Source organism: Antedon mediterranea, chromosome 7 (genome assembly GCF_964355755.1).
Source record: "Antedon mediterranea chromosome 7, ecAntMedi1.1, whole genome shotgun sequence".
Classification (NCBI taxonomy): Eukaryota; Metazoa; Echinodermata; class Crinoidea; order Comatulida; family Antedonidae; genus Antedon; species Antedon mediterranea.
In genome coordinates, this window is record NC_092676.1 from 10,172,242 (window position 1) to 10,200,185 (window position 27,944).

The 27,944-nt window shown below is 33.7% G+C and overlaps 1 protein-coding gene across 1 annotated transcript; it reads left to right on the forward strand.

Annotated features, from left to right (window-relative positions):
- Nucleotides 1-406: 406 nt before the first annotated feature.
- LOC140054145 (uncharacterized) lies at nucleotides 407-27,806 on the forward strand. Its single transcript, XM_072099030.1, has 5 exons — nucleotides 407-617; nucleotides 18,625-18,741; nucleotides 19,688-19,855; nucleotides 20,205-20,339; nucleotides 25,342-27,806. Exons 1-5 carry the CDS (start codon nucleotides 590-592, stop codon nucleotides 25,422-25,424), a joined length of 531 nt encoding a protein of 176 aa, XP_071955131.1. The 5' UTR covers nucleotides 407-589; the 3' UTR covers nucleotides 25,425-27,806.
- Nucleotides 27,807-27,944: the final 138 nt, after the last annotated feature.

Here is a 27,944-nt window from a genome sequence, read left to right on the forward strand (position 1 = left end):
CGTAAAAGGAAAACATACAAAAACATTAACAAACCATCCTACAAACAGAAAATATGGAAACAAATCGTAGAAAACGTGTCTGAACAGGAAGGATGACCGAAAACGTTTCAGGGGCCGGGAGGGGAGTATTTTTTAGTGTTATTGTCACATGAAACTTCCCTATATTATGTCCTTGGATATTGTTATTGCATGCTAAGGCCTATAGGTCTACGGGTTCTCTTCAATGCGCCTCGTGAAAATACAACCTTTCAGCTGTCACCGAATGAAATTTGTACTCATCATAAACATATCAATTATTTTGTATAAGTTATTTTAAACTCTCACACTTCCTTGTTGTTGCTGAACAAACTGTTATACCGCCGCCATCAAGTAGATATGTGCGCGTATAAGATGAGCATGGCCACCACCATTATTTAGGGCAATAGCTAGCGAGCTTAGAGTCGGCGCGGTATAGAGTACGTAAGTTTTTGTTGTGAAATATTGATTGACAGAAAATTGTTCTGAAAGAAGGGTTGAAAAACAACTTTGAAAGTAGTAATATGACACTCTTTTTCAACATGTAGTGAGATGTTTACTATGCATTACTAGAATGAGGGAGCAAAAGGAAGAGAACAAATGTACGTAGACATGTGCCTGATCGTTTTATATGGTCATTTTTAAATCTGATTGTTAAAACAGTTGTAAAACTTTAATCTATACTTAATAACAGTGTGTAGGCTAGGCCCTCTCTGACTAGAACAGCTGTATGTGTTTTGTGTGCTTTCTCCTGTCAAAAGGAAGAAGGATGTCACCGTGTCAGCCAACAGGGCAAGCGAGCTAGTGACAGTCTGACTAGGACTAGCCTAGACCAGGGAACATTTTCGCCAGTGTAGCGTAGCAAAAAGCTATACAAAACAACCTTATTGCTACACATTTTGAAAATTGTGTAGCAAAAAATACAATACAAAACTATGTTTCTCGACTTAAAAATCAGTTTGATTAGCAATATTGCTAAACAAAATTGTTAAATGAAAATTTTCCCTGTAGACGTACAGTCAGTAGACCTAGGCTACCCTCTTGTCTAGTAGTAGGAATGTAGTAGTAGTAACTTAAACACTAACAGTAGTAGGGGTGTGTAGAAAGCGACGACCTCGAATTGAACGACCTCGAATTGAACGACCCATAACACGAAACCGACGACCCCTATAGCCTAGCCTAGGCCTAAGTGTGGTATAACATCCCGAAGCCGAACATAGCCAAAGATCTTTAAACTATACCTTATTATATACGCCGTGGTTAGGATTCCGGCACCGGAACCCAACTGCCCAGCGTTAGGGGAATCTGACACGCTATTGCGCATGCCCAGAGCGAGGTAATCGGCGACTCTCTATACTTATTACTATACCAATTCTTTGACTATACAGCGATGGATCATTTCATAGCTGCGCCACACGGCGAACTAGCCTAGATGCCTACTAATGCGGGATCCACTAATCTAGGCTAGGGCTACCAGTTAGACGTGACCAGTGGGCCTATTTATTTTGTAATTAAAAAATGGTTGAATCAACCATTTTTTAGATGCTTCATTCATATATAAACTTCATATCATTATGAATTATATAATTACATGACTAGTTTTATGATTTTTCATAACGCATTTAATATACTGTACATAACATGCAATCACAAGTTGATTTGTTGACGGCAGCCACCGCGTGGATGTGAAAAAACTGTTCGGGAATTCGGGGTCGCAACGTTAAAAACAGCATTACGATTCTTAGATAGATACTGATTCTTATTAATATCATTATAATTATTTTAACGCGTGGCGTAGTCGTATTTTAATTATTAATTCATGTATGGCATAGGCCAAGTTTCATCCATCTCTCGCTCGCGCAACGACTCGACTATCTAGGCTACAGTAAATCCCTATAACACTCCGACTCTCGGTGGTGTGGTGTGTGGCACTATTAGTGCAAGCTATAATTCACTTCCCAGAGCTCTGGGCATGCGCAATATCGTGTCGGATTCCCTAACGGTGGGCAGTTGAGTTCCGGTGCCGGAATCCTAACCACGGCGTATTATATAATACTCGCAAGCAAGCAATTGATTGAAAAAATACAGAAATATCGCCATTTGTGTCGACACGAACAAACGAAAAGATATGGAACGCCAAGAGTGCATCATTAAAACTGCATTCGACATATTAAAAATAAATTAAAAAGAAATAAATATTATACAATACATGGTTAAACCATGGACGTATAATTACATCTCGTCTTCTTATAACGAACACTATAGGCCTACCAAGCAGCGTAACATGTGCATGGGGGGATATGACCGGTTGGGCCGCCGACAAGTTGAGCCGCCGGTATTTTCTATGAAACGGCCAGTGCGTCTTTTACGACATTTCGCGTAGTGATAGAGTGGTGTCCTAGTAGGCCCTACATAAGTTCATGGTCTTTAGGTTTATTGTGTCATGAAAATAAATAATAATTACATACTACAATTTTATTGGTTTGAAACAGCAAAGGAAAGTAGTCATATTTAATAATTTAATTGTTTTAATCTTTCAAGGTAAAAATGCAGTGCACTCCATAATATTTTTCTCGCGTGTATGCCTACCACGTAAAATCACGTTGTCTCTCAGGACTAATAGAGTATTGATATTCTTCGAATGAGGTTAAATAATTATTATTTTTTATTTACTATCTTTTAATATCATATTTTATTGAATTTTACAATGTTAATACACAAAATATTTTACTAAAAACCGGTGATTTTATGCAATTATTTTACTTCAACTGCCGCCTGAGGGGGCAACATGTTTACGTCATTTTTGGCTAAAAACGATCATTTTCGGTCATGTTTTAGGCCTTATATTTTGGAATCTACAAGTCAGATATTCATAATTATTTCTCTTTAATTATAATATTTAATAATATATACTAAAAACCATGATATATAAACATCGTTATATCTAATAATTGATATAATAGAACCACAAGGCTCGAGGTTAGCCCATCTTTATGGTCTTCCCAAGACGCACAAAGAAAATCTATCTATTAGGCCAATACTCTCAGCCACTGGCACTTACAATTTTAAATTAGCACAATGGTTAGATGAGAAGCTAAAACCATTAGCCAGCAACGAATACTCTATACCAGACATTTTTGATTTTGCTAAAGAGTTACGTTCTACTGAAATTGGTTCAGATGATGTTCTGGTCTCTTACGACGTAGTTTCTCTATTCACCAATGTTCCACTTGATGAGACCATTAACATTCTTGTTCATAAGGCCTTTAAAGATGACTGGTTTAACATTGAACACGGTTTATCTATCGATAAACAAGGTCTTAAGGACCTACTTACAATTGCGACCAAAAATCAACTTTTCCAATATGATGGTGATCTATACGAGCAGGTTGATGGCGTAGCCATGGGTTCACCGCTTGGACCACTGATGGCAAATGTTTTCATGTGTTACATTGAAGATACCTTACAAGCAACAGGGAAAATGCCGCAGTTCTATCGTCGCTACGTTGATGACACAATCGTATTCATGCCTTGAAGCCAGGTTTCAGCACAGAATTTTTTGAACACTTTGAACAATTCACACGATGCCGTTGATTTTACAATGGAAATTGCTAGAGATAACTCAATACATTTTTTAGGTATGACTATCTCAAAAAACGATGTATCTCTTGAAACCAAAGTATATAAGAAATCCACTAATAAAGGCTTATTATTACATTATGATAGCCATGTGGATATCAAACATAAACGTAATCTAATTCACACAATGCTTAATAGGGCCTACAAATTGTCATCTACGCATGACATTTTCCTATCAGAGGTTGATAATGTAACTAAGATTTTTCAAAAGTTGAATTATCCTTTAGATCTTTTTTTAATAAAGTTTTAAATAAAATTAGTCTAATTGTTAAGGCTTTCAACCAATCCATTAATACTTGTGTGACTCCTAGTAATACTAATGAAGATATGCTAACTGATGAATCTCCCCAGCCTATTAGGATTGTACTACCGTACAAGGATCAAACTTGTTGATTGAAATATATATTTTGTGTTTAGTAACACGGTTACTAAACAACTTAGTGCGAAGATTGAAAATGATATTTTACCAGTATTTACTAGTCGTAAGATACTGTAGGTGACACCTTAAAACCTAAAGAAATGAAACCCAGAATCATTAATTCACAATGCGTTGTGTACAAATTTCAATGTGGTTAGTGTGATACAAACTATGTCGGTTACACTTGCCGACACCTTTACAAACGCATTAATGAACATAACAAAAGTATTATAGGCGATCACCTAAAACAATATGGCATAACTGGTGATATCTCAGAATACTTTAGAGTCTTATCCAGGGCTCGATTTATCTTTTTCATGTTGCTAGCCCACTGGGCTAGTTCACTGTAGATTTCACTAGCCCATACATTATTTTACTAGCCCACTCATATCGTACCGTGATAGCAGGGCCACCATATAAATGAATACAGGCATTTTGTACAATCTTAACGATCGGGAATTGCTACACATTTACATACATACTGTAATATTGCTTGAAAAATTACACAAAATTGTATTTCTTTATTGTTCACATAAAAATTAACTTTGCGTCGCATAGTCTATTTCATGCTCATCACATTTACAGAATTGATTTATTGAGGTCTTTTTGTTGTTGGGCCTAGCCGAGAAAACTTTTTAGATTCTGTCTACCTTAGGCCTAGCCTAGCCCTAACTAACCTGGCCCATATTAGATAACTGTAGTAGGGTAGCTAGGATAGACCTACCTAGATTGCATTGGAGCACCTGGCCTACTGCTACCAAAATGGTAGTACCTAGCTGCTGAGCAGCAATCATGATGCCAAATTAAACAATACAAACTCTTGTGTCTTGAGACTGCATACCGAACCTATTGTCTTATTGAAGCTTACAGAGGCCTTTTATCACTAAATGATTTATTTTTGGTTTTATTTTAAACAAATTAAAAAATACCAAGCTTTTTGGCTTTTGATTCTATCTAGGCCTACGCATTATAAAATATGGCCTCCATGGCCTACCAACAGCTGGTATAGAGCCAGCCACCCGGCCCTACAAAATATCCCTAGCTCTGATATGTGACAACCAGGCCTGATGACAAGACCAGACAAGTTATTTTTAACATTGACAAAATTCTACTACATTTGGCCAATCACAGTTCTTTATTTTTGGTCATATTTTTGTGAAATGTTGGACCTGATAATGAAGCTCCGCCTACTTCACAATAACCTGAGTAACAAAAACATAAATGGCCAATCATAATTCGGGAAATTTGCTTGATTATGAGAGGCTCCGCCTACTTCATCTCTTGTTATGGCCACAGCAGCGCGCGAGTGGTTTTTTTTGCTGATGTTGCCAAGGCATGTCTTTTATGCTGGAATTATTTTTATGAGGTCATTTCGTCCCAATTTCGAGTTCCCACAACCTACTAGCCATCCGGGCTTAAAGGAAGATACTTTAGGTAGCCCGGAGCTGTTTTTACTAGCCATTGTACGCCGGGCTAGCACTAAATCGAGCCCTGCTTATCTAAATGCAACAATAAGTTTGATTGCTTAATTAAGGAGATGTTGTGGATCAAAGAGATAAAACCTACACTCAATAAACAATCGGATTCCATCAAAGCTAAATTGTTTATCTAACTCAGTAGGAGGAGCTAATTACTTAATTAGCCCCAAATTAGCATTTCCTGTCACCAACTTTGGTGCTTAGTGCACATAATTATTATTGTTTTGTATTCACTTGATCTTGAAAATGGTTCTATGATGGTACCGAAACGTCGATCTCTCCTTTTGTCATTAAATTTTATATTGAAATTATATAGTAAACGTCTTTTAATTCGTAAATAGAACTTCTATTAAATAGAAACGAGCACTGGCGAAAGTAAGCATTTGGCGTTTCATAGAAAATAACGTTTTTCTGGCGGCGCCTCAACTTGTCGGCGGCTCAACTTGGCCTAATCCTGCATGGGGAGGGCCATAAGAAAGCTTTACATTTCACACATGCATTGTATACGGTCAAACCATGGAGGTATAAAAATATTTTTACCAAACCATGGAGCTGGTCAAACCATGAAAAAGGGGCCTGGTTTGCCATGTTTATGATATTTCGTGTGCTAATCGAGTCGAATGCAGTTTTAATGATGCACTCTTGGCGTTCCATATCTGTTCGTTTGTTCGTGTCGACACATTCAGTATCAAATGGCGATATTTCTGTATTTTTTCAATCAATTGCTTGCTTGCGAGTATTATATAAGGTATGGTTTAAAGATCTTTGGTTATGTTCGGCTTTGGGATGTTATACCATACTTAGGCCTAGGCTAGGCTATTATAGGGGTCGTCGGTTTCGTGTTATGGGTCGTCCAATTCTAGGTCGTCCAATTCGAGGTCGCCCAATTCGAGGTCGCCCGGGTCGTTGGGGTCGTCCAATTCGAGATCGTCGCTTTCTACACACCCACAGTAGTAGCCTTGTTAAATTGTGAACACAACACATCACGGCACACAGTGTACCATTATGGATGAGTGTTGACAATACTGTAGGATACTGTAGGCCTATACATGAATCATCATTTTTAAGTAACAATTGTTGTTGTATTTCATTCAAATCATATCGTGTCAAATTATTTGAGTTTCCAAATTGTTTACAATTTGTCTGTGGTTATAGTTGTCATCCATATGCACAGGGCTCGATTTTTTAAATTTTACTAGCTAGACCACTGGGCTTGTTCAATGTGAGTTTCACTAGCCCACTGGATGTTTCACTAGTCCGCTTATTGACTAAATCTTACTGGGTATATACCGCACACCTGAATCAAAACTAACTAAACTACTGTAAGTTCTAGTTAGTTTATAAATACAGTAGTGCCACAGACAAAAAGTTTATCATGTAAAGCAATGAGTGAATGCACTAAATTGCTCTCCTTGTACTGTATTTCAAATAAAATATGACCGCCCAACCCCACTATCCTCACACACTAAATCCTAGCACCTACTCATGGACTTCGAACTATACTGCGGTAATTTTTTTATAGAAATCCGGCCATGGTCTAACTTGACTGGGTGCCATTGGCCAACCAGGCATACTCTGCTGGCTAGCTAGGCCTATAATAAATAATATAGGGCTAGGCCTAGAACTAGGCCTAGAAATTAAAAACAAAAAAGTACCTGTATTTCACAAAGTAATACAAAAAAAATATTAATGACAAGTTACTAAGTATATCATTTGAATATTACATCTTAAAAATGTAATTAAGGAAAGGGTATTTGGCTGTGTTTATGTTATGCGCGATTTGAACGATTTGCGCAATTTGAAATTGCGCAAAAAAAATCCTTGCGCAATTTGAATTGAAACATGTGTTTCAAATTGCGCAAGCAACGTATTAAATTGCGCAAGTAATCTGCAAATTGCGCAAGGTTTTTCGACAGATTGTGAAATCATGCACACCTATATTTTTATAGTAATTTCTAAGAATGATTCAAAATTAAAGATAAATATCGCATTTCCTTATTTTAGTAGTGCAAATATTGTTATAAGTTAGCATACCGTCGAAGAACCGACGAAGGAAAACGAAGCGGTGGTGTTCCACCGGGCGGGCGCGGCGCGGGCGGCCGGCTATACTACTCTAGCCTAGCTAGGGTCTGGACTACTGATCTGACTAGGTTACATGGCCTAGCTTAAACTAATATTAAAAACTTAAAGACCCCTTCCCTGCAATTTTGGACGTTTTTTGGAAAATAATACATATATATCACTTTAAAAACATTAAACCATGTCATTCCTTGTCTTAAATGTACGTTTTATGGTAAATTATGATAAAAAGTGAGAAACAATGCACTACCTAAGTAGCTCGCGGCGATCGACCTCTCGTGGACGGTCTTAGGCCTAGCCTAGCTAGGCTTAGTTTTGTAGGCCTAGCTGGTAAACATCGATAACGTACGAACATCGTACGCTAGCTATATACCTAGCCTGACGTTGTATAGTTGCTGCATTAATTGTCTTTCTATTTTTGCCAGACTCCGTTGATACAAATTGGGGAAAACCCTGTATTTTCGCTGAAAAGTTAGGAGTCTTCCATTTGTTTTGGCTTCACGATCGATCGAAAAGTGGGCGAATTACAGGTGAAAAACAAAAATATCAATCCGCGCGCAATGCATTTTGGGATTTATAGCGGGCCGCTATAATTATTAGAATCGATTTATTTTTCACATTTTTAACCGTTTAAAGACGAAAAAAGTTATTGCAATAGGACCATATAGTATTATTTTTACATTAAATATAGTTTGTGATCTTAAATTAGATCTAAAAAACGTAGGGAATGGGGCTTTAAAAAGTGAGTATTAAACATTATCTTCATTGAAATGGTCTTATTTATTTATAATAAAATACTAAATTTTAAACTCCTTGAAAATTTACAGTTCGTTTTCAAATTGCGCAAAGGTGTCATATTGCGCAAGAACTATCTTGCGCAATTTACAAATTGTGCAGCGCAATTTAAAATTGCGCAAAGATTTTCTTGCGCAATTTGAAATTGCGCAAGTTGATTGCGCAATTTGAAATTGCGCAAAAAAATCCTTGCGCAATTTTAAATTGTGCAAGAATTCTTTGTGCAATTTCAAATTGCGCAAGGATTTTTTTGCGCAATTTCAAATTGCGCAAATCGTTCAAATCGCGCATAACATTTACATACGGCGGTCACACACGCGATGCTTGCTAGAAGAGCTAGACCAGCTGCTGGGATGGTGAGACTAGAGCACATGTTTTGTCACTAAATTTGGGTAACGAAATTGGTTGATTTTTTTCGGAGAAAAAAATTAATTAAAATTCCAAAGACAGAAGTGAAGCATCTTCCTCTAATTAATAAACATAGGCCTACTTCTATTAAACAAATTTTTTATTAACTATACTATATTTTATACATTAAAATTGATTTGTTCAATAAAAGCAACCATTTGGTTGGTACTTGTTCTGGCTTAAAAGACTAGTTGAGGCATTTATCTGACACCGCACTGGATACACTGTGAGGTGTAATGGAAGTAAATTGGCACTTGAAAGCAGACAGGGGAATCCCCTTATTGGTGACTTGACACGCTGATTTAAGGAGCGTGATTAGTTGCTCTCCTTCGTTAAAGGCCGGTGCACACCGAACGCGAAGCAGCGAAGCGTCATGCGTCACGCGTCATTTGACGGATCGCTTTGGAAGTTGAATTGTCATGCGTCTATTAGTTTTTCTTGTCGGTTCCCACTAAACGCGTCACGATCTGCTGATTCGGCGCGATTGCTAGGGTGTTCCAGGTTGGATCTGCATACAATGAATAGTGTAAGTGAAACCAGGGAAGAGTTAAATTAAACGAGGAACGTGATTGCGACAGTGGCGTATCCAGTAGGGGGGCCGGGGGCCCGGGCCCCCCTGATTTTGTTTCCGTCGGCACATCATCGCGGCCGTCGGCAAACAAAGGTGCCGGGGAAAAAAATAAACTATTTATTCTGACAATAATTGAACTGTAAACATAATTCTTTTGAGTGTTTGTTTATTTACATCATAATATCATCATTGATCCCTTCAGATCAACTATTTTTTATTTTCATTACATCTAACGAAACACGTAAAAAATATGTAGCACGTACGTACGGCCGTACGCGGTAGATTGTTTACTCAAAAGTCTTTGACCTTACCCTAAAACCTTGTTTTTGCATGCAGTTGAGCCTCTCATGACCTGGGATTTGTATGTCTTCCTACGCTAAGAGATTATAGTTCCACATGCCATGTGCTTTTTTGTCTAAGATATATTTATTATAAGTGCCAAAAACCCGGTTTTTTTTCTCGATATGAGGCCTTTATTATTCAAAATTTTTAAAGAAAAAGCACATATACCATAACAAATATCCATGTATTTCATTTTTGGAACAGAATATTCCGTGAGGCTCAACTACAAAACCACCATTTTGTGATATGATGTCATCGTAAGCCAATCAAAGCTGAGCTTTCTCGCGATTGGCATTGCTCACGGTTGAATGATTTAGGATTCTAGCTGATTTGATTGGTGATGCGAATCACCCGCAGCGGAATGTTTTCTCGCGCATGTACCATGAATCTCTCTGATCGTTACTACACAAAGTTAGAGCAATGAATTTGTCCGAATTCCGTTAAAGCCCCATTCCCTACGTTTTTTTGATCTAATTTAAGATCACAAACTATATTTAATGTAAAAATAATACTATATGGTCCTATTGCGATAACTTTTTTCGTCTTTAAACGGTTAAAAATGTGAAAAATAAATCGATTCTAATAATTATAGCGGCCCGCTATAAATCCCAAAATGCATTGCGCGCGGATTGATATTTTTGTTTTTCACCTGTAATTCGCCAACTTTTCGATCGATCGTGAAGCCAAAACAAATGGAAGACTCCTAACTTTTCAGCGAAAATACCGGGGTTTCCCCAATTTGTATCAACGGAGTCTGGCAAAAATAGAAAGACAATAAATGCAGCAACTATACAACGTCAGGCTAGGTATATAGCTAGCGTACGATGTTCGTACGTTATCGATGTTTACCAGCTAGGCCTACAAAACTAAGCCTAGCTAGGCTAGGCCTAAGACCGTCCACGAGAGGTCGATCGCCGCGAGCTACTTAGGTAGTGCATTGTTTCTCACTTTTTATCATAATTTACCATAAAACGTACATTTAAGACAAGGAATGACATGGTTTAATGTTTTTAAAGTGATATATATGTATTATTTTCCAAAAAACGTCCAAAATTGCAGGGAAGGGGTCTTTAAGTAAACAACTTTATATATTTTATAAGCATTTAATAACATTTTTTATTGATATTTCCAATGGTGATATATAAAATAAATTACTAAAAAACGTAATTATATGTAATTATTTTAACCAAAAATGGCGTAGTTAATAGAATTGTCGACTGAGGCCGCAAATTGTTTTACTTCTTTCGTGGCTAAAAACGATCATTTTCGGCGATGTTTTAGACCCTATATTTCGAAAACTACAAATCAGATTTTCCTAATTCTTTCTTTATTGTAATATGAATACAACATACTAACAGATAATGTTGGTTTGGTTTTAATTTTGCATCGATATCCCATATAAGACAATATGACTATGTAATCCTAGAACATATATTGATCAGAGACGTCGTGTATGTACAGATAATGACACCAATTTTGTCGGCAAATTGGCAATTCCCGGCCCCCCCCCCAACTTCAAAATCCTGGATACGCCACTGGATTGCGAAGGCGCTCTATAAAAATGATGGACTACAAAAAATTAGGCCAGTGGCTAGAGTATTTTAATAATGCATTTTAAAAGTCTAGGCCTAAATATTCTCTAGCCTAATTATTTACACACTGTCACTAGACACCCGGGCTTGATGGGCGGAAGATTGACTAACCCAGAGCAGTTTTAACTAGACATTGTAGGCCGGACTAGTGAAATATCGAGCCCTGATGCACCATTTTTTATCTGACCGACAATCTTCTGTCCGATAAACAATTATTGCTATTATAGTGACACACATCAAATGACTGCGTGCGCTGCATGCTTGATTGGCATTTCACTTTACAATTAATCTCTCGAACATAGCAGAGTGAAAATAATATTTCGTCACATCCCTGTGCCTCGATCCTGTAGACCTGAGTTGAGAGATGGAAAAGCCCTGTACTATTTTAGCAGGTAGCGGGACGATTCTGGCCTGAGACGATTATGACTGTGGTTTCAGCACTCACAGACTTCTATCTGAGCGGCGTGCCAAAGACATTTTTGACATTCCATTTTCTAGAAAATCATCAAATGTACCTCTCTCTCGAAAAAATGTGAAAAGTGATGGCAAGGACAAGTTCAATAACTAGCGGTGAATAAAAAGGTAACTGATATGCCAATCAAATAACATGCTGCAAAGAATAAAATTGCGAGTAAATTCTGGACAAGTTACGTGATGACCCAATCGTCCGACAATCGTCATACAATACCCTAATAGTGCCTTTAATATTAGAACAATGAACAATCTTACTTTGATCGTTTTACATAATATAATTTTTTAGGAAAACATCACATTGACTGGAAACAAAGGTTTTCAGAGCCTTTGATAATATATTAAATATGATTTTATTAAGCATAGAAATGTGTTATTTCAGTACATAAATATGCAAAATAATGTTCAATACTCATTGTTCATTAAAGGCACTATGTGCGTGCGATATTCTATGACTTAGACACTCTTGTTTGGTTTAAGTTTTTGTGGCTAAACTCATCGTTTTTAACATAAATTCGGACGATTTTTGCTTTAAAATAAGGTTTTCATAATTAATTAACAATTATCTACTCTCGATTGGTAGTTATTGCAACATTCTTAGTCTCGTTTTTGTTTCGGTTAGATGTTTAGTAGGACCGCGCTCGCAAAAGACAACAGTACCGTAGTTCAGGTGGGAAAGGGCCGTATGAGGAATTAGGCTAGATAATAATTATAGACCTGGAGACAACATTTTATTATTTTAACATGCTTGAGATGTTCGGCGATATCACACACGTGTACAGACGTCGATGTAAAGAAACAGCCAACTTACTACTTCCGTCTGAGTGTATTGCATTTTGGGTAATGATGACGTTTTGTTCGACGACCACCCACAGATTTAACTGGTTATTTTGGAGCACAAATTGAGCAGTAACGCGGTCTTGTTATTTTTATCTATTTTTAATCTATTCTACAATAACTGAATAACAAAATAATTTGCGTTATGCAGCAGAAACAGACCCACAGTAATTTAAATAATCGCATGGCCACATCCATCCTATCAATAATTGATTAATGCCAATTGGAATTGGTGCACATGTACTAACTTTACTTTACTCGCACTTTATTGAAAACCATGTCCAGCGATTTCAATTTACTGTAGATGCAAAAATACAGTAGCGCCACACTGTAAGTAATGCAACTTTATCAAAGAAGCGACATGGATGATCAGACCCAATTCATGGTAGCAGGACGATTTGACCCCTATACTTACGGACCAGGCAAAATTCATAAGAATATTACAAAATGTTTTAGAATTCTTAGATTCATTATTCTCTGACTCAGGCCTAGTCTATCAATGGCACTTTAATCCCTGCATTAGTGATGTATAAATTTGCCCATCCCCCTCGCTCCTTTGGCGTTACCACTGACCAGGGAGTTGTAAAATAATTATTATTTTACAACTCCCTGTACTGACCACCCACTTGAAAAATCGTTCCCACGCCACTGGTTTTATTCTGTAGTAGGTGCAATATGACGTTATCGATAAACCTGTTGGTTGATGAGCTAAGTAACTGATTACAGTCAACATCAGGTAGTAATTACAAACCATTAGGCTTACTGTAGTTTTTTAGTTGTTGTCATGATGAAATACAGTACAGTACATTCTTTTTCACCTATTGTTGGTTGCATAGCATTTTGTCGACCTTACACAAACAGTGTTGGTCTCTATTTAAACAGAAACCTGTTTCATTGATCTTAAATCTAAGCTTTTAGTTTAAGTAGGATCTTATGAGATTTGAGATAATTGATGATTAAATGTCATGGTGGGTAGTACACTGTATCATCTCTTTTAGATGGTTTATACTTATTAGTGTCACACAATTAGGTGAAACAATGCAATCCCTATGGCCTTTCCTTCAGAGAACATATTGTCATAACTGCAAGTATGGAATTACTGTACAACTTTTTTTTTTATTGAAAAGACTTATTATATTGTACAGTGCTGTATATATTGTTTCTTTCATTCTTAAAAACAAATAATAAATTTTTAAAAAAACGTTATTTTATGCATTTAATGTTACATTATTGAAATGATGAACAGATTAGAGAAATAAAGTAATAATGATAATAATTAAATAAATAATATTTTTTAAGGCGCACTTCCAAAAAAGAATAGGGCGCCATACAGTATACCATTATTATTTTTATCAATATAATAAGATGATAAATCATTAAAAATGACATTTGACTTTTTTAAGCATTAAAAACTTGAAAATTAAAACTACAAATTTTCAAATATACTGTATTGTATACAGTATCAGTATGGTTTGTTTTCCTACAAAAGGTATCAAATGTTTAGTGTTGGTTGTTATGTAATTAAACAGTTCAAAGATCTTCATTATTTAGCATCTGTAGAGCAAGTACATATTACACATCAACTTGTTGTCATAAGATATGACTTTCTTTGTTGACTGAGTGCAATGAAGCAGAAGGTATATTCTAGGTGACCTGTGTGAAATCTATGTGGCATCAATAAAAGAACAATTCAAATTGTATTAATATTACTTCATAATTGTTATTGCTCTTTGCCCTATTGTTTGTCATTACTTATAGACTGTTAAACATTAAATCGATGTATATTGTATCTATAAATTATGGTTAATTCTGACATACTGTAGGCGAGTACAATGGAAAAACTTTGGTACTAATCTCCGCCTTGGATACCTATTTAACTATCTCAGATGTACCGCGAAACGTAGATTTGATAACATTAGTTTCCACTATTACGATATTGTTCCATATTTCTATCTTAGGAAGATATTATAAAGGATTTTATAAGAAAATTTCTGATTTCAATCGAAAAATTTGGTTGGTTGTTTATTTTCGGACCGCGCGTGTGAAGGTATAGTAGTACATAATGATCAAATTAATATTCATAAAACATTGGAGTAAATTTGGGAAATATTTATATAAACTTACATCGAGAGAACTGATGATAAGAGCTTTTATTTGAAATCGAATGAAACCCCTATAGCCGAGTTGTTGAGTGAGCTGCCAGGACTTTATGTATACTGTGCGCTATCTGTGTCCCATTAGGACTCTGGGATACTTCTGCCCATGTTGCAAGCCGTCTAAAACGTCTTCGTTCTTAGGCCAAAACTGCTCAATGTGTTAATGTATTAATTATACCAATTAGAATGGTATTTATTTGAATAAACGCCCAGAACACTTCCTCAATAAAACATCAATTAAAATAATTATTGCCACATCTCCCCCCCCCCCCCTCATCCAAATACCATCTAATAAACGCCCATCCACATTTATACACACAATATTGTATTATATTTATAACACAATTATGCTATTTTTAGTAGATTTCATCGGATTGTTATGTACAATTTACCAAGCATTTGTTATTCTTTTTTACCACTTTTCATATCTACAATACTGTACGTAAAACGCTATTAATCATCTAAGACACTTAGAAAAAAGGTTAGTGAGTAGGTTTAGTTTTACAATATCAAAAGCATTTTGATAATGGTAACCGACCGAAATTGTCCAGGCCAGAATTTCCTTCTAAAACATTTTTTACCTGAGTCATTATCATTCCGAAAACCATCGTCTACACTTCCTAGACTCGCTCTCCCTCTAGTTTAATTAATAAACAACGGCATCAAAAAGCCAATGTTTTGCTACCTGAGCAAACAAACAATGTTATTATTAAATAAGCGCGACACTAACTGACAGTCAATTAAGTGATGCACTTGATTTCTAATCCGTCATTTTGATAATCAAAAGAGAACGGTTTAATGTTATAAATTGTAAATTGTTATGAATTGTAAATTGTATCAGCCTGGCCCTAGTATGCTGTGGGCTAGAGCGATACAGTATACTGGGTTTGATTTTTCTTAAAATAATATTTGATGTCATAGACCTTTAAAGCTTTTTTTTAAAGCTAATTTTAATTTGAAATTTAATGCGCTCACTGTCAAGTGGCGCATTGTGACCGTAAAAATTGTGGTGAGTAAAACTGACTTAGCCCTTGTATGTAGTACTCAATAACGATGATGAGAAGTAAAATAGGGAAAAAATCCAATGACGTCCACGTTGTTGAATTCCCTCACTGTAACAATGATGCCAGCCAGTTGGCTGATTGATCAGTAAAATTTTATTTATACTTCAAAAATATGCATGCATGATTTTTATTTACAATCATGACTCAGCTGATGCTGTTTCAATAGCCTAAATTATTATAACAACTTATCTATTCCATCTCGAAAAAGGTAAAAGATTATTGAATTATAGACCAATCAAATTATAAATTTCTCTGGCAACATCAATACAATTTTCTCTCATATAAAAATAAAATTCCAAGCAATAATTCCTATTACTGTACATCTGCCAAATAAGTTTAGTTTAGATGCCATGCTTATTTTTTTTAATGGTCGATATAGCAGTGGAAAAAAAATTAAAATGAAAATTAAACCTAGAGGGTGCTTTATTTTGCGAAATTTTAAATAGAGGGCATTTTTATCCATTTCTTAAAACATAGTGCCAACATTTCATTTTGTTTGTTGTTGCTAAAGTGGTAACTGAAAGCATTGGCAGGTGTCTCGCTAACCTTTGTTTTTTAAAGTTTGATTTCACGCTAACCTGGTGATTAAATTAAAATAATTATTAATTTGTAGTAACTGTAGAGATGCACAGCAAATATCACTTAGCTATAAAATATTCTGCTACTTTAGATAATTGTCAAAGCATTATATGTAGTAGATGCCTGAAAAATGTGTGTATGAATCTTGATAGTGAGAATATTTTGTGGGTTGAAAAATTGACTGAGTTGAAAATAGAGCAATAAATTTGTCATCAAAACGAATCTTAAGACAGCTCTTTGCAAATCAGAGGGAGATATTGAAGTTGACGCATTGTATGCATGTACGCACGTGTATCATAATTAGTATTATTTTTATTGTTATATTATTACATCGGTGACAGTACAGTATTTCAGTTATAATGTATTATTTATTTATCTGTAATAATAGGTCTTCAGTATCATTTAACCACGTCACCATTACTAGTTACAATCGAAATAACAATTAATAAAATAAAAGAAACGATCTTATTTTTCTCTATTCATTTATTTTTAAACAACAAGAAACATCACAATTTTTGTGTGTATAATTTGATTTTGAAACATCTATGCGTCTGTGTTTGCGCTGCTGTGTGCTCGGTTGTTCTCCATACTCCTCCAGACGTCGCCTTACAGTACGCTGTACTATGCTATACAATCTTTACATACATTACATGTTCGTTGTATCATACGGGGTGGTACGTACGACGTGTGAGATTATATTAACTTGTAATATTAACTTTCGTGGGAAGATAGATTTTAATTTAATACAATACTGAATTTTATAGAAATATGTGAAATCGGGAGATATATTTAAAATTTGGGAGACCGGGAGGTGATGTTAAAATTTGGGAGACTCCCGGATAAATCGGGAGGGTTGGAACGTCTGTTCAGGTGTAATAGTTTTTTTTAACTAAATAAATAATGTAACAGTATTCAAAGCTCTGTTTATGAAAAAATTCATAGCATTTTAGTTATTTACTATTTATTTATTCTTAAAAAATACTGATAAGACTGTTCATGGTCTACAAATTGTTAAATTTAATTATAACACTGTTTTATATTCATATTCATATTCATTTATTATCCAGAAAAAATAATACAAAAACAATACAAAAAGCATTATTACATAGAACAACAACAAGCAGAGAAAAAGCGCAGAACACTATCCTGGCGGATTGTCAAAAAGCAAAAAATATCGCTATAATTGATAAAAGACTCTCCTGATAGTGCTGGTGGCAAAATAACATTAACAAGGATAAACATTTAACAACCCGGTAACATAGAATTTATATAAAACAGAATAAAAATTGCAATCATTATAAATAAACATGTCTGTTATATATACCGGAATCTCATCCCACATCCGTGGAAATGAAATAAAAACAGAATAAAAAAAAGCATTAGTACGAGACTTCTCATGTCTGAAAACAAGTTTCTCACTTCTACGTTCAAAGCACCATCAATTAGGAAATCTGTACAGAGGCACTTCACAACAAATTTAACACGGATGAATTTAAGTCTATTATAAATCGTGGGTAATTTTAGAGTCCGTAACCTTTGTTCGTATGACGGCCGCATGTCATAATCCATGTGAAAAAAACGTGGGAAGCATGATCGTGTAAAGCGTCTCTGAACAGATTCAATCTGATTGATGGTGCTTTGCAGAAATGGAAACCAGACAGGTGAAGCGTAGGTCTATGAAAGTCATAAGTACAAAGTGCAAACTATCTAGAAATTATGGCCCTACTTCAGTTTTATTAATTTGTATTCTATACTCATAAAAAAATACACATAATAATTTGTGTTGCCATGGTGATACTGTAGTTTAACGCCTCTTCTTTTTTTGGAACTTAAATATTTTTTTGAATTTCTTTCTTTTGTTATTTCATAATAACCATGTAGTATACAAATTTAAAATATCTGTGAATATAAGTGAAAGTAATGTTTATTATGTTTTATTATAAATAACAATGTTGCTGCTGCTGAGCATACTGTATGTTGTAATACCTAATATAAGATATTATATAATATTAAAATAAACATAAAACATATAAAATTGTATTGAGACATGATAATAAGTATGCATACTGTACTGTACTCAAATTATTATATCATTTCTACAATATTCATAATTCTTCTTTTAAAATGTCATGAACTTTGGCATTCTACAATTAATTAAGAATGTGACCTTTCCTTTGTAGCTATTAAGAGGTTTGCATACACTGGACCCTCTTCAAAAAAATATGATGAAGAAGCCACAGGTTTTGTGAATACACCAGTCTTTGGCTTCAATCAAGCACATCAAATGAAGAAGTCAGGTAATCTGATTAGTGATAATTGATCTAAAGTCTCAAGAAAGAAACATTGTTTATCGGCCTACTGTATTTTTTGAATGATTTTTTTTTAAATACTAAATTATAGTAATAATTAAATGTTTATTTATTCACAAAAAGAACATCCTGTTTATCAAACGTTGTTGAGTGAGTGTAAAAGTTATAGAATTCTCAACTTGCTATAATTATTTTTTTTTAAGTTAAAAAAATAAAAAAATATATATAAATCTATACAATTTCATCTATCTAATCTAAACTAGACTAGTTATAAATTAAAACAAATAACATTTTTTTCTTTTTTGAATACGCCATTTTAATTTCACTTTAGTTATTTACTTTTACCTGAAAAAAAAAATAAAATTGGCTGCCATCTTTATTAAAATGTCTGATTTTATTAATTTTAAGTTTTCATGTTTTTGGTGGGAACATCATTAACAATAACAGTTCGGTCAATTGTTTAAAAAAACTCATTACATGTAGCTGTCAGTTACAGTATTAATGAATTAGGAAACCTAATAGAATGACATGACATACAGTAGTATGACATTGTATATAATATGTTGAGTTATGTAAGAATAGTTTATACACTTAGTATTAGTAGTACATATTATTTTAAGTGTATGCTCTAAAATAAAAAAAAAATTACATTGTAGGCCTAATTCTTTTTAATTGCTTAAATCATAATTATTCTTTGGTGAAATAAAAGTTCATCAATTATACTCACTGCATGTTTTGATAATTAATCAATCAAATTATTAAGATATAACTCCAAACTGGTATTTGAGTAACTTTATATTTTTTGTCAAAACCATATAAGTATTATTATTTGTTCAAACACTTTGAAAATTTACAAGAAAAAATTTATCCTGTGCATTTTCAAAATATTTGAAAACTTGCATTATAATAATGTTTTGAGAAATTGTTTTTTTAGATCCATGGAAAGATAAAAATTCTTCATCATTATTTGACATGGCCTTACCGACAAGTCCACGTACAGCCACCACAGGTTTCTACTCGCGTTATTCAAGTTACAAAGGTGGAAAAACGGATGGAGATCTTCAGAAAAAATCATCACCTTCCAACAGTCAAGAATTCACAGGTGAAAATATAGTACAATATTGAAAATGATTGTTTTTATGATTATTTTTTTGTATTCAATATTCAGAAGACATAAAGTGTGACAATCTTGGCTAATTTTTTGTTAATTAGCCCAATGTTTTTTACAAACACAACAGAAACGCACAGTTTTATTCACATTTTTTAAAACCCAATCTAAACTCCAATGGCCGTATTAAACATTCTAGTCTAAGAGAAACACCAGTACTTATAATTTAAAAATTCTTCTATCTAATAAGTAACATTAAAGGTGAAAAACTTTAAAATAGCTACTGTTACCACTTCTTATGACATTCTCTCTGTATTGACTGTTTGTTAATTATCATTTTCAGGAAGTAGCGGGATATCATGGAATCAGTCTCGTGCGGGATACTCCTATTCCCATCATGACCCTAAGCCAACCACTGACCTGGAAACCAAACGAAACTTTCAAACGCTAAATCAATTATCAATAACTAAAAAAGAAGGTTTGTCTAATTCTCTTATCTTATAATGTCAAGTGTGATTTTTCTGGGATTATTATATGGGATAATAATTATAATTTGTAACAATTCTGGACATAATCTAAAATTGAAGCTATGGTATGAGTATTTGGTTTACAATAATATATAAATATTAAGTTTTTCAGTAAATTTCTCCATTGAACTGAAATAGTTCCAAAGTCATGTGTAATAATCATTCCTATACAAATAGAAAGATTGATTGATCATAAGTGCAATGTTCAAACTGACAAATTTCTATCTTTGCTGATATAATAGAAACTAGATTTGAACTCGTCACTTTGACGAGTTCGGGTTACCCGCGCAAACTCAACATGCACAAACTTTAAACTATATGAACTTCGACAATTATTATGAATTAAGTATGTTTACAGTGCTAAATTGTACCAATTTTGTAGCATACAGCATATTACAGTATTTACAGAATACTCTGTATGTTATATACAGTGTAGCATAGACGGAATTACGAGACCCAATAATTCAATTATTAACACGATGACGTCATCAAATTGACATATAAAGATAACAATTTTAGAAGATAATTATCTAAATAATTACATTAATTCAAATTTAAAGAATTTTGGGCACATAAAAGAGAGATGCGCTCTCGTTAAACTCAATGAACTTGACGCAAGAGATGAAAATATGACTTTTTGAATTCAACTGGCCATATGATGACGTCACAACATCTGATTGGCAAAATATTAACATGAATTCGTATCTATAATCCAATAGCTTCCAGAAAACGTTTCAATCATAATTATCACTTTTTATTCTGACGAGCTATAATAGATTGAAATTTACTGTAAAGATGAAAATAGGGGACCCACGTTATTTACATTTTTAGGCATGATGACGTCTTAAAATTAAAAATATTTTTAACTCATGCGAAAGATAGTTGATTGGCCTAGACAGTATTAAAATATCGGGGGAAATAGAATACGTATAAGCGAGATGCGCTCTATTTAATGTGATGAGCAATAACGAAAGAGTAAAAAATTCTATATTTTACATTCGTGTGGCCATACGATGACGTCATAACATCCGAGGGGTAATGATTCTGCATGAATTCATATCTACAACATATCTGCTTACATATTAAATTAAAAAAATTGGGGGGTCATTGATGATCCTGAGGAGCTATAATAGATTCAAAATACTTAGGCATAATTTTGACAATATTTTGTCACTTTTGCAACTAAAACGCACGCAAATGGTCTAAATCAACGTGTTCGTATGACGTCATTTTAATTAGAAATGATGTCAATCTTTTTAGAATGACTAGGAAAGGCTGTAAAATCATAATTCAAGAGAAAAAAACATGAATTTCATGCTTCGTGCGCACCTTACGCGTAAATTTTTTCGCGCGCGTTGGAATTTTTTGACATATTCAAAATTTCATGATCAGTGTAGAAAGTTGATTAGAAATTAATTTTGCGCATTTTGAAATTTTAAATTCGCGTGCGTGCGTAACTTCTTGTGAAACATGTCATTTTTAATCAATAGAAAGTTTGCCCTTGATATGACTTAAATTTTTACCAAGTGTCAATACAAAATAAATTTTGGTTTTTGATCTATGATCAATCAATGAAATTCATAAAATTGCGCGTAACTTACGCTGCGCGACTCTAAAGTCAAAAAAATGAAATGTCCTGCACTTCTACAGTTAGAGGCCAATCTTCTGACAAAGTTATACGATGTAATGTTAATAAAAATTTGAGATACACATGACACAAAATTCTGGGAAAGAAAGAAGAATAAGATAGAAAAAAAAAAGCAACAAGGGGTTATCCTCCAAGTGCGGATAACCAATTACATACATTGATTACATAACATAACTAGACATGAAACTCGTCACTTTGACGAGTTAGTTATCCGCTCGACAAACGCCACGTGCATGTCATACGTTAGAATATTGCACACAGAAAAATATTAAGGCATTATGACCTGAATTGAAGAATATGATATGTTGTTATTTCTGAATTCTGTTATTTTGTGTCATATACATAGTATACACAGTACAATCTGTATACATATCACAAACAGTGTAAAATAGGTGAAATTACGGGACCCGTATTTTATTGTAATTTTTAACATCTTGACGGTTTCAAAATGAAATGCAAAAGTAGAAATTTCAGAATGAAATTATCTCAGCAACAACATATTAACGTGTAGAAGAAATTTGAATACGTGAAATATTGATGCGCGCTCTTTTAAATGCAATGAAATATAACGCAAAAGATGAAAATACGACTTTTTGTATTTAACTGGCCATATGATGACGTCACAACATTCGAATGGGACAATTTTTACATGATTTTGTATCTACAATAATACAATAGCTTCCTGAAAACGTTTTAATCGTGATTATCACATTTTATTTTTACGAGCTATAACAGATTAAAATTTACTGTAAAGATGAAATTAATGACCAACGTAATTAAAATTTTTAGGCATGATGACGTTAAAAAAATTAAAAAATTTTTAATTCATGCAAAACATAGTTGATAGACCTAGAATATATTAAAATCGGGGTGAAAATGAACAACGAATAAGTGGAGATGCGCTCTATTAAATGTGATGAGCTATGACGAAAGAGACAAAAATTCTATATTTTATATTCGCGTGGCTATACGATGATGTCACAATGTCCGGTTAGCCATATTAATGCATGATTCGATATCTACAACTCATCAACTTCCAGAATATGTAATTAAAAAAAAGTTCTCCACGTAGTTTAGAATCTATGACTGTTTAAAAATAGGCATAATTTTGACGAATTTTTGAACTTTTTCACCAGAAACGCGTGCAACTTATTTAATTCGACGTGCTCGTATGACGTAATTTTAAGTCGAAATTGTTTAAAAGTTGGTAACATTACTATAAAAGGCTGAAAAAACATAAATCACGCGAAAAAAATATGTTTTTAACGCTACGTGTGCACCGCGTGCGTAAAAAGTTTCGCGCGCGTGGGAATTTTTGACATGCTCAAAATGACATGAAACGCATAGAAAGTTGATTAGACGTTGCTTTTTCGCACTCTAAAATTTTAAACGCGCGTGCGCGCGTAACTTTTTGTGAATGATGCTATTTTTAATCCATAGAAAGTTTGCGCTTGATGTGACTTAAATTTTCACAAAGTGTCAAAACAAAATTATGTTTGGTTTTTAGTTTATGATCAATCATTGAAATTCATAAAATCGCGCGTAATTCACGTTGCGCAACTCTGACGTCATTCAAAAATAGGAGGTGCACAAGTTCACGTAAATGTCGATATGTTGACAAAGTTACGATATGTTCTGTTTACACGTTTTAGAGAAACGCGACGCACAAAAATGACAGAAGGAAAGAAGTACTAGACATGAAACTCGTCACTTTGACGAGTTAGTTATCCGCTCGACAAACGCCACGTGCACGTCATACGTTAGAATATTGCACACAGAAAAATATTAAGGCATTATGACCTGAACTGAAGAATATGATATGTTGTTATTTCTGAATTCTGTTATTTTGTGTCATATAGTATACACAGTACAATCTGTATACATATCACAAACAGTGTAAAATAGGTGAAATTACGGGACCCGTATTTTATTGTAATTTTAACATCTTGACGGTTTCAAAATGAAATGTAAAAGTAGAAATTTCTGAATGAAATTATCTCAGCAACAACGTATTAATGTGTAGAAAAAATTTGAATACGTGAAATATTGGTGCGCGCTTTAAATGTAATGAAATATAATGCAAAAGATGAAAATACGACTTTTTTTATTTAACTGGCCATATGATGACGTCACAACATTCAATTGGCACAATTTACACATGATTTTGTATCTACAATAAAATAGCTTCCTGAAAACGTTTTAATTGTGATTATCACATTTTATTCTTACGAGGCATAACAGATTAAAATTCACTGTAAAGATGAAATTAATGACTTAAATTTTTAGGCATAATGACGTTAAAAAAATTAAAAAATTTTTAATTCATGCAAAAGATAGTTGATAGATCTAGAATATATTAAAATCGGAATGAAAATGGACAACGAATAAGTGGAGATGCGCTCTATTAAATGTGATGAGCTATGACGAAAGAGACAAAAATCCTATATTTTATATTCGCGTGGCCATACGATGACGTCACAATGTCCGGTTAGCCATATTAATGCATGATCCGATATCTACAACTCATCAACTTCCAGAATATGTAATTAAAAAAAAGTTCTCCATGTAGTTTAGAATCTATGACTGTTTAAAAATAGGCATAATTTTGACGAATTTTTGAACTTTTTCACCAAATACGCGTGCAAATTATCTAATTCGACGTGCTCGTATGACGTAATTTTAAGTCGAAATTGTTTAAAATTTGGTAACATTACTAGAAAAGGCTGAAAAAACATAAATCAAGCGAAAAAAATATGTTTTTAACGCTACGTGTGCACCGCGTGCGTAAAAATGTTCGCGCGCGTGGGAATTTTTGACATGCTCAAAATGACATGAAACGCATAGAAAGTTGATTAGAAGTTTATATTTCGCACGTTAAAATTTTAAACGCGCGTGCGCGCGTAACTTTTTGTGAAACATGCTATTTTTAATCCATAGAAAGTTTGCGCTTGATATGACTTAAATTTTCACAAAGTTTCAAAACAAAATTATGTTTGGTTTTTAGTCTATGATCAATCATTGAAATTCATAAAATCGCACGTAAGTCACGTTGCGCAACTCTGACGTCATTCAAAAATAGGAGGTGCACAAGTTCACGTAAATGTCGATATGTTGACAAAGTTACGATATGTTCTGTCTACACGTTTTAGAGAAACGCGACGCACAAAAATGACAGAAAGAAAGAAGTATAATACAGAAAAAAAATTTGATGAAACAGGACGATTACAAGGAGTTATCCGCTACTAAGCGGATAACTAATTATTCTTTTGAAATGATAACAATTATTATTTCTTTTACCTTGGCAGACACAAGTGGCAGTAGTGAACAATACACTGGCACCTCATACAAGAGCAGACCAAGTGCGAGCAGCAGTTGGAATGATCTCTGATATTTTTGTAAATAGTAGAGTAGGTTAAAAGAAAACTGGAAAGCAAGCAAAGATTTCATAGGGCTTGTATTTGAAAATCTATAAGAACAAATTTCTTTTTTGTAGTTTCAGCTTAATTGTTACTACATGTAAACCGGTAGGTAGCATTGGTTATGAACATAATTTGTTATTTGGAGGTGTGACTGTCAAATGTTCACACTGCTTTTATGATCCAACCGAAGCTGATCATTAGCGACCTTCAGAACAATACAGTTTGACAAGACGATTTATAAATATTTATTATATGTTGATAAATAATGTTTCATCTGGACCCAAGGAGGTCAACTTGAGGCTGTTTTTGCGTTGCAGCTAACAATTGCTCTAAAAACGATTTTAAAAACATTTTATTTTGTGGTTTTTTAAAAGAATGGCTTTAAAGCTGTATTCTCCTGCTCAATAGAAAAATGCTCATATTAATAGCATTTTGTTTATATTTCATTTTTCCCCCAAAACTTGTATTTTATTTATTATAGAAAATGGGACCATACAAAGTCTTTGAGATGGTTTTAGAAACCTGAATTGATTATGGTCTCGATAGTCAAAACCATTATTGAAAATGGAGCAATTTTTAAATGAAATTTAAGTTTTGTCTCAATTTTCACTTCAACCTAACAAACTGTTTATGGGTTATTAGAATGCCAAAGAAATTGGTTTTATTAAAAAAAAACCATATTTTTAAAATGTTGAATGTTCTTTATTGAAATATGTGGAACGCTACGAGAATAAAGAACAAAATCAATATAATAATTAAAATGTACAAAATAAGTGAACAATATCATGAGCTGTGGTAAAATAAACTGCCTAAAAATGGTGAAATTATTTGGATAATTCACATTTTACATGTTAGATGTGATTTAAAAATATATGTATGTTCTGTTGTCTGCATTCCTGTGTGTATTTTTCTGTATCACATGTACTTCCTCCCCACATCTCCACTTGCATTGACACATGCATTTCCACATCCTATGTGCATTCTCATGTCCCATACCTTGTGCATACCCACATCCCAATTGTGATACCATCGACATTCCAAAGTCCCATTCTTATTTACCCTAAGCAGTACAGACAACTATAGTTAAAATTGTTCTCATTTTTTTGTATACACTATTAGAATTAATACCACCGTATACATTTATGTTATATAAATTTTACCTAAATAATAGTTTTATAATGTCTTTTCTGCCACTACCTGGATTAAATAGCCCAAAGGCTGATATTTATTTATATATTTATTCAATTCTTTGCAGAATTATAACTTATTTATATTTCTATCTTTCGTCCACTAAACTTAGTATTATATTATTTATACTGTGAAATGATAACATGACAAAAATAAGTGATCGTGAAAATAAAGATTCCTCTGTACAACTATTACAGTTCAAAGATGCTATCAATTGGACTTGACTATACCATGAAAGCCTCATTGGTCTGTGGCATATCAAGCAGAAAGGTTTGAGTCTATTTTCACGCTTGCTGATTTTCTAATGTTTATCATTACAAAACTATTCCGTCTATATTTATGTCCATCTTTGTGTGGCTAAGTAAAAACAATTATATAGTATTATGTATTATACTGTTTAGTTTTTTGTTTTATATTTATACTGTAGACAATAATTTGATATTTTTTTAAAGTAGTATAACATTAAGTTATAACAATTAGTTCAGTTACTTAAACTTTTATGTGTCAACATGTGTGTAGCGTGTCCAATATACTGTATACATTATGCAAATTAGTGCCGCATTATATAAAAATCAACTTTTTTGCCATATGGTGACCGATAATACTAAAGATAACTATTAACAAATGATTTGTTCTTTTAATGATTTAAAGGATAAAAATGTTAAAACAATGAATGTCTTTGAATAGAATATAGAATAGTTTGACATTATCCCAGTTATTCTGGGGTGCAATTGTTTCTTGTATTTGACAATGGATTAAGTTGTAAGTCTATCATACAGCAAATAGATGTACGGTCACTCCTGATATAAAACTCAATAAAAAAAATGAATTTATTTTATTGTAAACCTGGATTTTTTAATTTTTTTATAATTGAATAACAAAAAAAATGATCACATTAATGATCTTTGCCAAATAGCAGGCAAATCAGTGGATTTGTGAGATCATGTCAGTGTTAACTTAGTCTCACTTGTGAGGTGTCAGGATTGTATCAGTGGATTTGTGAGATCATGTTAGTGTTAACATAGTCTCACTTGTGAGGTGTCAAGATTGTTTGTCAGTGTTAACATAGTCTCACTTGTGAGGTGTTAAAATAGTCTCACTTGTGAGGTGTCAAGATTGTTTGTCGGTGTTAACATAGTCTCACTTGTGAGGTGTCAAGATTGTTTGTCAGTGTTAACATAGTCTCACTTGTGAGGTGTTAACATAGTCTCACTTGTGAGGTGTCAATATTGTTTGTCAGTGTTAACATAGTCTCACTTGTGAGGTGTCAAGATTGTTTGTCGGTGTTAACATAGTCTCAC

Bases quoted from the DNA above. Each gene is read 5' to 3' on its own strand.
- LOC140054145 (XM_072099030.1), top strand. From the start codon at position 590: ATGAGGGAGCAAAAGGAAGAGAACAAAT. The intron at 18,742-19,687 runs GTAATCTGATTA...TTGTTTTTTTAG, and splicing joins ACATCAAATGAAGAAGTCAG to ATCCATGGAAAGATAAAAAT. The intron at 20,340-25,341 runs GTTTGTCTAATT...TTACCTTGGCAG, and splicing joins ATCAATAACTAAAAAAGAAG to ACACAAGTGGCAGTAGTGAA.